General features: G+C 45.7%; 1 protein-coding gene across 7 annotated transcripts in view; it reads left to right on the top strand.

Moving 5' to 3' along the window:
* Window positions 1-12798, top strand: part of ASB13 (ankyrin repeat and SOCS box containing 13) — a 41435-nt gene that overhangs the window by 20453 nt on the left and 8184 nt on the right. The window contains exons 5-8 of one of the 7 annotated variants that reach the window (XM_057543272.1): window positions 3835-4026; window positions 5246-5277; window positions 5628-5775; window positions 6243-6271. In XM_057543272.1, coding sequence (XP_057399255.1) covers window positions 3835-4026; window positions 5246-5277; window positions 5628-5775; window positions 6243-6253 — 383 coding nt within the window. In that variant the 3' untranslated portion in view covers window positions 6254-6271. Of the gene's footprint in view, window positions 1-3834; window positions 4027-5245; window positions 5995-6242; window positions 7683-12074; window positions 12156-12798 lie in introns of those variants that run through there. The other 6 variants (XM_057543271.1, XM_057543269.1, XM_007167447.2 and 3 more) reach the window with 6 other exon arrangements.

Consider the following 12798-nt stretch of genomic DNA (forward strand, 5'->3'; position numbering starts at 1 on the left):
CCAGCCCTGCCCCAGGACCCCTGCCCCGGGACCCCTGCTCCACACCGCAGGGTGCAGCTCCTGGGTGGGAGGCAGCCATGATGTCCACGACGGCCTTAAGCAGGGGATCCGATGGTTACAAAGGGAGTTTCCATCCCCTGGGAGTGAGGGCTGAGGAGATTTCCCCTGGGGCAGGTTCCTGAGGTGTCAGTGTCTACCACCAGCTCCAGATTTCATCCCTGATTCTGTTGTAATCTCAGATGGTCTCCTTGACACCCCTTCCTAGATCACATGCATTCTTCTTTTCTTCTTAAAGAAAACTACTTTTTAATTATGGAAAATCTCAAACATACAGAAAAGTAGAGAGAAGAGGACAGCATATGCTTTCTTTTTAGAGTAGTGATTTGTCACTTTTTGCTGGAACATCTGATGAAAGCATGGACCACATCTCTAGAAAAACACACGTGCAGGTGCTTTTGCACGCGATTTTGGAGAGGGTCCTGGCCCTGCAGGAGGAGCAGAGCCGTCGGGGCCACGTGGTGCCCCCCGGGGTGGACACAGAGGCTTTCTGTTGGCAGCGAGGTCAAGCTGCCAAGCTGCGGATTATTTTTGCAGAGGATTGCAGCCAAGGGGGTGAAAATCCAGTTATTTCTGGTGAAGTAACTTTTAATCTGGTCCCCGGCAGTAAATATTTAACCGTGCTGGGAGTGTTCAGAAGGGGCGTCCACCTTCCCAGCAGTGCTGGTCCCTCACGTCTCTGCTGTTGTCTCAGCGAGCAAATCCCAAGCCCCTGTGCTTGCCACCCTGTCCCAGGCATTGTGTCGGGTTCTATTTTTATATATATGTATATTTAAAAATTTTTTTATTTGAGTGTAGTTGATTTACAATGTTGTTAGTTTCAGGTGTACGGCAAAGTGAATCAGTTATACATATACATATATCCATTCTTTTTTAGATTCTTTTCCCATATAGGCCATTACAAAGTATTTAGTAGAGTTCCCTGTGCTATACAGTAGGTCCTTATTAGTTATCTATTTTATATATATTATTGTGTATGTGTCAGTCCCAATCTTCCAATTTATCCCTCCCCACTCCCTTTCCCCCTGGTAATCGTAAGTTTGTTTTCTACATCTGTGACTCTATTTCTGTTTCTGTAAATAAGTTCATTTGTATCATTTTTTTAGATTCCACATATATGCGATATCATATATTTGTCTGTCTGACTTACTTCACTCAATATGACAATCTCTAGGTCCATCCATGTTGCTGCAAATGGCATTATTTCATTCTTTTTCATGGCTGAGTAGTATTCCATTGTATGTATGTACCACACCTTCTTTATCCATTCATCTGTCAATGGACATTTAGGTTGCTTCCATGTCTTGGCTATTGTAAATAGTGCTGCAATGAACATAGGGGTGCATGTATCTTTCTGAATTAGAGTTTTGTCTGGCTATATGCCCAGGAGTGGGATTGCTGGGTCATATGGTAGCTCTATTTTTAGTTTTTTGAGGAACCTCCATACTGTTCTCCATAGTGTCGTGCTGGGTTCTTGGTGGGCGTGTGACAGCCCCTGTCCTTGTTCCCTGAGGTTTTACTGAATCCACTCTAATCCTGTTTTGCTTTGAAATCAGGCTTTTGATCATGAGCAAACTCTGATCCCTTCTCTCTGATGCGTGAATTGAGAATTTTTAAGGCCCAGGTGGTGTTGGGTGTTTTGCTGGCTCTGGCTTTTGTCCTCAGTTCCAGGCAATGTCATCGTTAGTCCCACAAAGCCACTTTCTCCCTGGCTTCTCCGTCCCTTCTTTCCTCTGCCCCCCTCGCCATCCCACCGTTCTAATGAGTATCTGTGTGTTATTGGTTGAGACATGAATTTTTCACCGCGGTAAATGGTGTTGTTATAGATTTGACTCTCCTTCCTGTTTGCTCACCCATTCCTGAATTTTCGAGACCCACCCGTGTTGCTCCAGGAAGCTCTGGTCCGTTGTTTCCAGCTGCCCCTCTTAGTCACCAGCCCTCTCTCTGTGCCCAATCCAGTGATACCAAGGCACATTTTAAACAGATCCCGTGTGTCCCTTGGAACAGTCACGCCGCCAAGCCTTGTGTACCGAGAACCCACAGTGGGCGGGAGGGAAGAGCTGTTCAGTGCTGGTTCTCCTTGACCTTGAGAGTGACTCTGCTTCCCCACCCACCCTTCTCCATCCCTAAAATAGAGACAGCCTTTTCCCTCCCCGATTGGCAAGAATATTGAGAGAATTAATGACCTGAGAGGAAGCCACAGGGGCTTCAGATTCTGCAGACTTTGCAACTTATTTTTCATTACAAGTTTAATGTTCAAATTCATATTTGCATTATGACTGCAACACTATAACATTACTTATTCGTATCAGCAATATTGGAAGAAACCCCTGATGTGGTATATTGGTTAGATTGTGGGGAAAATGCTTCTTTTATTTCATGTATTGATTTTTACTATTATTTTTGTAATACGTATCTGCCAAGTTAAATAATTAGGTAATTTATCCTGCTTCCTAACTGAGGGATTCTTTTTCCTGACCTGCCGTCTGAGTTTTGGCTCTGGGAAGTAGGGTAGCTTTTCTTCACGTGTGTTGCGTGTTGGCATGCTTGCTATTTTCTTAGCATCACACAGACTACTTTAGGAACACAGTTCTTATATTCTACTAGGGGATTAAAATGATTTTAAGTCAGAAACCAGAAAGCAGAAGTTTTTAAGTATTTTTGAGCTGTGGGACTAGAAAATCTAATAGCCTTATACCCCCTCATTTCCTCTTGTTCTGACCCTCAAAATTTCTTATTACACAGTGACATACTGGTGATCTGATTTTTTTAAGCCTCACCTTGATAATATTTTATGATTGTGATTTGAATCTGTTATTTGAGGGAATATCTTCACTGATGCTGGGCTCTTTGCTGGCTTCTTGAAAATACTTTTCTCCTATCCCCTTTCTCTTGTAACCTCCTTATCCACTTGGGAGCAGACCTTAAAGAAGTTGGTATTTTCTTAAAAAAAATTCTGAGGCTCCAGGGGACCCCACTGTATAGAATGGTGACGGTCGTACCCTAAGAACGGTGTTTTACACAAATCATATTTTTATCAAAATCTTATTTTGAAAAAGCGTCTAAAAATGCTGTGTTTAGCTATTACTTGTTTGCATCTTTCTGAATGTCTACTATCATCCCGAGAGTGAGGTGGATGGCAGAGCTGAATTCACAGTTACTATACTTCCTCTCTATCTGAACTTCAGGGAATTTGGGGGGAACATACCCTATTTTCCCTTTGAGCTTCCCTTTTGTAAAAGATTTCTTATATTTAATGTTCATTCATTCATACAACACACATTTTTAGAGCCACTGTCCTGTGTACGTGGTGTGTGCATGCACATGATGTGTGTGCCTGAGTGCATGTCTGTATCTGAGGTGTGTGCAACTGTGTACCTATGAGCACATGTGTGTGCCTGTGTGTGTGTGTCCATGGTGTGTGTGTGTGTGTGTGTGTGTGTGTACACGTGGAGGACGGCAGGAGAGCTTGAGCAACTCACCTGAGCTTCCAGAGCCTCAGGACCTGGGGACAGACAGCATAGGGCATTAGAGCAGCCTCTGAACTCACAGGGAAGGTTTCTGTCTTATTTTTCTTCTTTTTGGTTGTTTCCAGTTATAATTCTTTTTTAGCTCTCTTTTCCTAAGGAAAAATAAAAGGAATCAGTGCTTTTGGATTTTGAAGAAGGTTTTGAAAAGGCTGCAGCAGAGTCTTGATTTTGTTCCTGGGGAGGGGTTGCTCCTTTTGTGTCCTGTGCTCCTTGGTGACGTTTGTTCCTGCTCCGGACCTGCATGCAGGGGCCAACGTGAATGCGGCAAAGCTCCACGAGACGGCGCTGCACCATGCAGCCAAGGTGAAGAACGTGGACCTCATCGAGATGCTCATCCAGTTTGGAGGCAACATCTATGCCCGGGACAACCGGGGGCGGAAGCCATCCGACTACACATGGAGCAGCAGTGCCTCCGCCAAGTGCCTGGAGCACTATGAGAGTGAGTGTGTGTCGTTCGTGTGACGCCTGCACTGAGGTCTGCAGGGGAACCTCGTGCAGGAGGCTTTGTTGCGATCATGTATCAGTTCATCTCTGAGTCAGTCGTTTCTTGACTCAGACTGGGTCCCTATGAGGCCGTTGATATAGATGCAGCCCTCACTCTTCAGGAAACAAAAGACAAACCATCTGGCTAAGACAAGACCTCCTCTCTGGGACACATTTTTAAATGAGTTTACATAGAATTACAGTCACAAGAGGCCTTCAAACACTTATCAGTTGAAAAAAAGCCCATTAATTCCACATTTTGCCAACCTTACCCAACCAAAATCCATCATGAGTTTAGAGGCAATTACCATCCACGTCTATCGGGGAAACATTTCCTAGAAGGTGTTTCTTTTCCTGCATTCAAATAATTTGGGGGAGGAAGTAAGTGGGAAAATGAATGTCACTAGTAATTCTGTTTATTTTTCTTTCAGAGAGCTTTGTCTTTCATAATGTTTCATAAGTTGAGAATACTCTCTTTGGTTGATTTATACTTTGATCAAACACAGATGGTCCTAAAGGCAGCCTTCGAGGCCAGGCCCTGCTCTGTTCACATTCCCGTGGCCCAGCTGCCAGGGACCTCCAGGCACTTTCCTTCTTTGGCCCTGGTGTGCATCCCTCGTGAGCTATAGCTCCAGGCTTCATCTTCAGGCCTGTGGCCCTGACTCTCTGCCACCAAGATGTGCATTTGTGGACTATCTGCCCCTGTGGGTCAGTTCTCCGTGGGTCCCTGTGGCCTGCAGCGATCAGGAGCAGAGCAGAGCCTGTGGCCTGGAACAGCAGGGGCGGGCAGCCAGCACTGCCCGCCCGAACCCTCCCCCAGCCCTCATTTGTCTGGAAGTTTGACAAACAAGCCTACTAGCTGTAGATTAGTGCTTTGCTGGCAAATCTGTGTGCTGAGTTATAACGTTATGGGGAAAAAAATAAATCACAAAACCCCAAAAGCCAAAAGCTCACAAAATGAAATCCCAGTGGCCATGACCTGAATTCCATTTCCTGATCTTCCGTCCTTGGTCCCTATTTGTCCTTCCTGGTTGCCTTCCAGAGAAGGTACTCAGGGTTCAGCCTCTTTTCAGGAAAAGGGAGGTGTTTTCAGTTCCATGTTGGTACTTGTTAAGTTGAAGTGCTGTGCTTCTTCCTTAAGCTAACCTCACGTGCGTCTTGTCCCCTTTTTCCAGAGACACCTCTGAGCCTGTCCCAGCTCTGCAGGGTGAGCCTGAGGAGGGCGGCTGGCGTCAGGGGGCTGGAGAAAATTGCCAGGTTGAACATCCCTCCCCGGCTCATTGACTACCTTTCCTACAACTGAGCTGCAGACACGGGGTCAGGGTGGGCCGGTGACACTGGGCTGCTGGCCTTGCTGAGCCCAGCGTTGGGCCACGGGGTCGCTCTGCCCTGGGTGCCTGAAGTCATGTTGTTGCTGTAGAGGACTGGAGTCCCTCCGGGCCGTCCTGTTTCGTCTTCTCTGCAGACCCTTGGCAGGTGTTTCTGAGGCCCTGGGAAGGCCCTGGGCTGGCCCTTCTGGGACTTCAATCTAACTCTGGCATCCTCCTGGCCGTGCAGTTGTCTCTCTTCACAGACCTCCCTCGGAGGGATCGTCAGGAAAGACTCTCCCAGGAGCACAAGGGAGCCCAGCGGGGCTGGGGGTCCAGGGCCCTGATGCTGATTCCACACGCCCGGGAGGCACCATCTCTGATTCCTTCAGCACCAGGTGGCCCTGGGTGTTCAAAAGGAGGACCTGTGCTGAAGAGGGGTGGGCCTCTGGGAGGGGGGTCCTGACTGCGGCCGGGACGCCACTTTGGGGACAGCCTGCCACTTGGGTGCTGTTTTCTGAAGCCACAGTCGGCACTTTCCGAGACCCACCTGTGCCCAGGTGTACCCACCGCTCAGGGGGGCTTTGTACGGGTCTTAGTGGGGAAGCCTCAGGCTTTTTATTCCCCACAATAAGCTCAGTGTTTCTTAGGAAGTTTTTCTTTATTTTGTGGTCTCAATTCTTTTAAGAAGTGTATAAAGCAAAAACTTTTAGACACATACGCTGTAACACTTAGGTTTCGTTAACAAGTCTCTAAAGCAACAGGTAAAAGGAAGGCATCTCAGCACATCTTCCCAGGGGTAGTGATCCAATGTGAAGCACTGTTAGGAAGCTCTTCAGAGATTGTTTTTCATCTCTTTCTACAGCTACCAAATGAATCCTTTTCCCACCCTAAGTTTTGCTCATTCCTTGAAGCTCTGCAATTGGCAGAAGAGGTCGCCGGCACCTGGTGGGTACTGTCAACCGTGGAATCATGCATTTTGCGGACACTTAAGGAACATCTGTTATGCTTCAGGCACTGCCTCAGTGTTTTGAACTGGCTAAGAATGTGACTCACCATCAAGGCAGGGAAAGAAACTGTTTCACAATCTGTTTCTTTAGTAATAGAAACAAGTAATTCTACATGATAAACCATGAGGTAACATGACGTAGTATGTTCAGACTGCATCTGTCTGCTTAAGATCTATATCATAGTTTAAAAAACAAACCCAAAACCCGGGAGTTAAACTAGAGGACTTCTGTATAAGTAGTTGAGGTCTATTTGGTTTCAGGGGAAATGGAGAAGGTGCCGCTTGTGAACCCTCTTGAGGGTCAAGCCTGAAGCCATCGTCCCCAGAAATGTGACCTCACCAGATTCCCCCAGGAGTGTGGGGAGTAGAGTGAGCCGGGATGGGCCAAGGTCACGCCAGTTGTGCTCACAACCAGAGGCACCTCTTGGCAGGTCTACCTGGGTGGGGCCCAGATCTGGTGGAAAGTTCCACGCTGGCAGCCGTGGGTATTTTCCAGCTCCTTGGTTCTGGCTGTTGTTACGATGGTGCTTCATCGTATGTGGAGATAAGAGCCCCTCCCATTCGGCTGCAGGTGTACATGCATGTTCTGGGTAAATCAGTGTATCTGCGTGTACTAATAAAATTAAAAAGAGCGTTGGGTTCTGCCCTTTCATCTCTAACAGGAACTTGCCTCTAGCCATGAAAGTTGCTAACATTTCCACACGTGGAGTGCTCAGGGCAGAATCTGGTCCCCATACTCACTGCTCAATAAAGGTTGTTGGAGAGAGTCCATCCTTGTGTTCACATGGCCCTTTTCTTACTGGGGGGTGTGTGTGTGAGCGTCGTCCTATGGGAGTTAGAGGGGCCACTGTCATCTCCTCTGGGTTTTGGACGGTCAGGTGATGTCTGTCTCACATTCCCATCTTCCCACCTCTCTGTCCCTGGTGCTGGTCTCAATGCCACCCACGTGCGGAGAGAACCTGCCCAAGGGATCAGATGACTAAGATTCTAGGGCCTCCTGTACCTACCCCTCCCCACCTTTACTGAGATGTAATTGACATAAGATCCTTCAGTCTAGACCCATCTGTAGGGTGAGGCTGAAGACATCTCTCCAGCCGTCTGAGCCTGGGTCTTCCCAGCTGCAGGAGAGGGATCAAAGGTCAGACTTTGATCATTGAAAGGATGTTGATGATCAACCACTGAATCTTAACAATGAGAAAATGAGGCCCCGCTAGGCTCAGATGTTTTTGTGAGGCCAAAATTAGGTGATTAGAAGATGCCTGAAAACTGAGACGTGCTCCTCAAATGTAAAAGTTGTATGTGTGACTGTTCTGTGGCTTTGCTGATGTGTGTAGATCTTACAGCCATGTAAAAGATTCTCTTCTGACTTTGGGATAGGACCACCTATTTCAGGAGTAATCGATTCAGAAGTCCTCGCAGTTTACATTTTAAAACTCAATGTGCACATAGGGAACTATATTTAATATCCTGTGATAAACCATAATGGAAAAGAATATGAAAAAGAATATATATATGTGTATAAACGAGTCACTTTGCTATACAGCAGAAATTAACACAACACTGTAAATCAACTATACTTCAACAAAATTAAAAAAAAATTCAACATGCAGCTAACAGATTTGGAGAAGACATTTGCAACATTGATATGGTGATTGAAATATATAAGGATGTTTTATAAATCATTCAGAAAAAGATTAACAACCCAGTAAAAAAACAGGCAAAGACTATGAACAAGAAATTTACAAAAGAGGAAACCTCAAATGTCCCATGACAGGAAAGGATGGTCACTAATGATGAGAGAAATGCAAATTATTGAATACGCAGTTCAACAAAATGATACTGTTATATACCAACATCTTGACAAAAATGAAAAGGTCTGACACTTACTTAATGTTGATAGATCGTATAGGTAAATGGGAACTCACAGACTGCCAATGGGGATATAAATTGGTACGTGTGTTTTGGAGAGCTGTTAAATGGTACTGTTCAAAGTGCTTATACCACATGTGCACAGCATTTCTACTTGTTGGGGTTTTTTTTTCCCTTCCAGTTTTGTTGAGATATAGTTGACATACAGCACTGTATAAGTTTAAGGTGTACATCGTGAAATGATGACCACCTTAGATTTAGTGAATATCCATCATCTCATACAGTTACATTAAAGAAATAGAGAAAAAATATTTTTCCTTGTGATGAGAACTCAGGATTTACTCTCTTAACGACTTTCATACAATGCACAGCAGTTAATTATCTCTATCACGTTGTACGTTACATCCCTAGTACTTATTTATCTTGTAACTGGAAGTTTGTACCTTTTGACCGCTTTCATCCAATTCCCCCTGGTATTTCTACTTTTGCGAATGTACCTTAAAGAAATGCTCAGATGTATCAAAAGGAGACGAGTGGGGATGTTTAGTGCCGCAATGTTTGTCATAGTGAAAGACCCCATCAGTAGGGGAGAAGTTGTAGAAGATATTCATATATTCGCATAATGCTTACACTCCGTGACAGTTAAGATGAATTAGAGTTACATGTCTTACCACTAATGGATCTAAAAATTATAATGGCAAACGAAAAAATGTTGCCAACCTTATTTACATGTAGTATGAATCCATTTGTATAAACCGAAATACAAAACAGTCTATCTAAGAATACCCGTGTGTAGTGAACACACATCATGGAACCCACATGCCAGTGTCACGCGGTGGTTACCTCTGAGGAAGGGACATGTGACTTGGGGATGGGAACAAAGGGAACTTCAACTCTGTGAGGTTTCATTTGTTTAAAAAGAAAAAGACATGAAGCAAATATGACAGTGCTGCTATTTGTTCATGTTGGGTGGTGAATATGTATGTGGCATTAATATACATGTAATAACACATGGGTTAACATACATGTAATAACACACGGGTGTTATTCTCCATGTGTTTCAGCATTTTTATTCATAACAAAAATTTAATGCAGAGGAGGGACAAAGGGTAGAATTGTCTTAAAAAAAGAGAGAGATCTGTGTGACTGTTACTAAGTGGATTCTGTTTAAGAATCCCTCTCAGCTTCCTATTGGCAATGAGGTCGTGTTTTGGGTTCTAAGATCTTGTATTCATTCCACAATATGTGCTGACACATTTTTAAAAAATTAATTAATTTATTTTTGGCTGTGTTGGGTCTTCGTTGCTGTGCGCGGGCTTTCTCTAGTTGCAGTGAGCGGGGGCTACTCTTTGTTGTGGTGCACGTGCTTCTCATTGCGGTGGCTTCTCTTGTTGAGGAGCACAGGCTTTAGGTGCGTGGGCTCAGTAGTTGTGGCTCGCGGGCTCTAGAGCGCAGGCTCAGTAGTTGTGGCTCACGGGCTTAGTTGCTCCGCGGCATGTGGGATCTTCCCGGATCGGGGCTCAAACCCGTGTCTCTGCATTGGCAGGCAGATTCTTAACCACTGTGCCACCAGGTAAGTCCCTAACACTTCTTTTTGACCCACCTCGTTTATGGATGAGGAAACAGGCTGCAGCTACTTCCTTAGATAAACTAGGCTTTAAAGGCCCTGAGCGTGCTGTGCGCTGTGTGGCTCCCAGGGCTGGCCTGCATCTCATCGGAAGGAAAACGTCGGGTAAGATCCCTTCCATTGCTTGGCCTCTCCTGCTTTGGTGTGACTTACTCCCTGGATGACTGTGAACCTTCCAAAGTCCCCAGCTTCCAAATCCCAGCCTTTGGAGAGATCAAAGTGTGTTCCTATAACCGGAGGAACCATTTCACAGCAGGAAGACTGGCCTCAGGTTCCTGGGCACTGCCCAACCTCTGCAGGTGGGAACGAGGGGAGGGGCAGGAAAGAGTGGGTCTCCCGGCTGCTTCTGTGTCCTCGTCTCCTGAAAAGGAGGTGAAGTCTCCTCCCTCCCTCCTGCCCTTCACTGACGCCTGCACAGAGATGCTACATGGGGTGACCCATCGATACTCCTAGATGAGCTTTGGCATTTGTTAAAAGCAAGACAACAGACCCCAATAAAGCCACTTATGCTAAGCCCCACATCACCAAACCGAGACATAATTACAGTTTCCACTCTCCCAGAACTGAACCCAGAGGAGTCAATCAGGAACCACCTGATCAGCACTAGTTACACAATCTGCCTGATAGACCCCTGTACTCCCTAAAGAAAAGTGACCTTGCAGTAACCAACCCGCTTTTTTTGCCTAAAATAACTTCCTTAATCTGGCTCCCCCTGGCCTATCAAAGTCTCTCATTTTGTACAGCTAGATGGATGCTGCTAGATTTGACTCAGTTTCCGCAAATAAACTCTTACAATTTTTAATATTCCTCAGTTTATCTTTTAACAAGTTCTTGCAGACACAAAGGATGCCTTTGCAAGCCCATTTCCTCTCCTGGGCTGCTTTCTTTCTGGGGGTAACACCCTTCACGTTTAAGCATTTGAGTTCCTTTATTCGGGAAAATGAGCCTAAACCTGGCTCCCGGCACAAAGCTCACCAGCTCACGCTGTGAACAGTTATGCTGTCCCACGGGAGCGCTAGCAGGCTGACTGCTTTCCCACCCTTGGCAGCCCTGCAGCATTGACTGTTCTCCCTGTAATGGCCTGGAAAAGACTTCCAGATCCCGGAGACTTTGCTTCCTCTTTCCTCAGTGTGGGTACCATATGGCATCGACAGCTAAGCCCATGTTATGTTGGAGTCGAAGTCTTGTGATCTCTGGCAGTTTGAATGCAAATATGTCTTAAGTTGGCCCCATCTAAACAGGGTGCCTCCTAAAAGCCTAATGTCTCAAAACCACAAATAAAGGGAGGAGAGATTCGTGACAAGTCTCTCTCTCACAAACATAGTTTCTTCCCCATATAGAATTTGACTTCCCAACAGCTGGTCTCCAGGTGTGTAGTTCTCAGGAACCACAGACCTCAGAGATGAGAACTGGCAGCTGAACTCTGAGCTGGGTGTGTAAGTAACTTAGCTCTCTGCTTTCTGCATGATCCACAGAGAACACTCCCACTGCTTCTTGTTCTTCACCAAATCCCGAGGCTCATTCTACTGTGGTAGAGGCAGGGCACTGGACGAGATGAGAAGCAGAACATTCTCTCAGCCCTTGGTCCACTTTCCCCTCCCTCCCTCCCTTCCATCCAACTTTCCATCCATTCATCCATCCTTCCTTCCCATATCCATACATCTATCCTTTTTTCTTTGTTGTTTTAACCAGTTATTCTATTTTCAGTTCTCTGCTGGGCACTGAGGATACCAAAAAACCCACCAAAACCCAAAACCAACACCCCAAACAAACATAAACACAAATCCTGGCCCTGAAGGATCTGAGATCACTTCTCAGGGAGCAGACACAGGAACTGCATCTGGAAACAGGGCAGGTGAGGGTCATGAGCCCCAAAAAGGAAGGAAGCTCCAACTCTACTCTTAGGAGGGAAAGAGAGAGATGACCTTGCTTCTGTTTCTCAAGTCTGGGGTTAATAAATACAATTGCATTCATTTTTATATCCATGGTGCTGTATAGTTTACAAAGCTTTATAAGGACTTGAATTACTGGCAGGACTTTTCCGGAGTGAGTGTGAAGATGCAAAAGACTCATTGATGCAGTTTCTCTTTTGTTTCATACTTTTCTCCCAAACACAGAAACAAGAGAGTGAAGTTTAATTTTACATGTGTGAAGCGTTTACTCTAATCCCTTCTTATGCTTACTGTTTCCAGAGACCTGGAGGAGACTTTTCCAAAGGGCCAGATTGGGCCACGCAGGGAGCAAGAGATTTTGCCTATGAGCCTCTGGGGATCTATACCATGCAGAACACGAACAGGTGATTAAAAAAACTGAAATTAATTGAGCTGTAGGAAAAAATTCATCACAAGCTACCTTCAAAGAATCTAATCATTACTTTTTTCCCCCCCTTTTTATTCTGGAGAGTCAGAGGGGTCCCTTGCTTCTTTTAAAAAAGCAAAGAGTGTACAGCAAAAATAGGATTTAGTTCTACCTAATAACAACTGAAAAGGGATAAGGGTAGCACAGGGAGGGGGGTGGAAGGTGGAGGCATGGAGGAGGGGAAAGGAAGAGAGAGCTGGTGGAAGATGGGTGGGGCACTGGGTCCTGCTTGTCGGGATTACCAGTTCTGCCAACTGCCCTTGGTGGCATCTCACGAGGGAAGACTGGCTAAAGCCCACAGAACAGGCTGACAGTAGGGCGCTGTTTCTGACATATGTGGCACTGATTACAGCAGTATTACCTGCAAGGCTGGAGGACATCAACCTCCACACCTGTAACCCAGGGAGCCACACCTGAAAGGCAGCCCCAGGATCAACTCCACATGCCTCTAAAACAAGGGCCGCACAATCGCGGAGACCTGATAAAACCGAATGACATTTCTAATCACAAGGAAACTAATCACAAGGAACCAGACGGGGGACTTTGGTTCTTAGCTGA

Source organism: Balaenoptera acutorostrata, chromosome 3 (assembly GCF_949987535.1).
Source record: "Balaenoptera acutorostrata chromosome 3, mBalAcu1.1, whole genome shotgun sequence".
NCBI lineage: Eukaryota > Metazoa > Chordata > Mammalia > Artiodactyla > Balaenopteridae > Balaenoptera > Balaenoptera acutorostrata.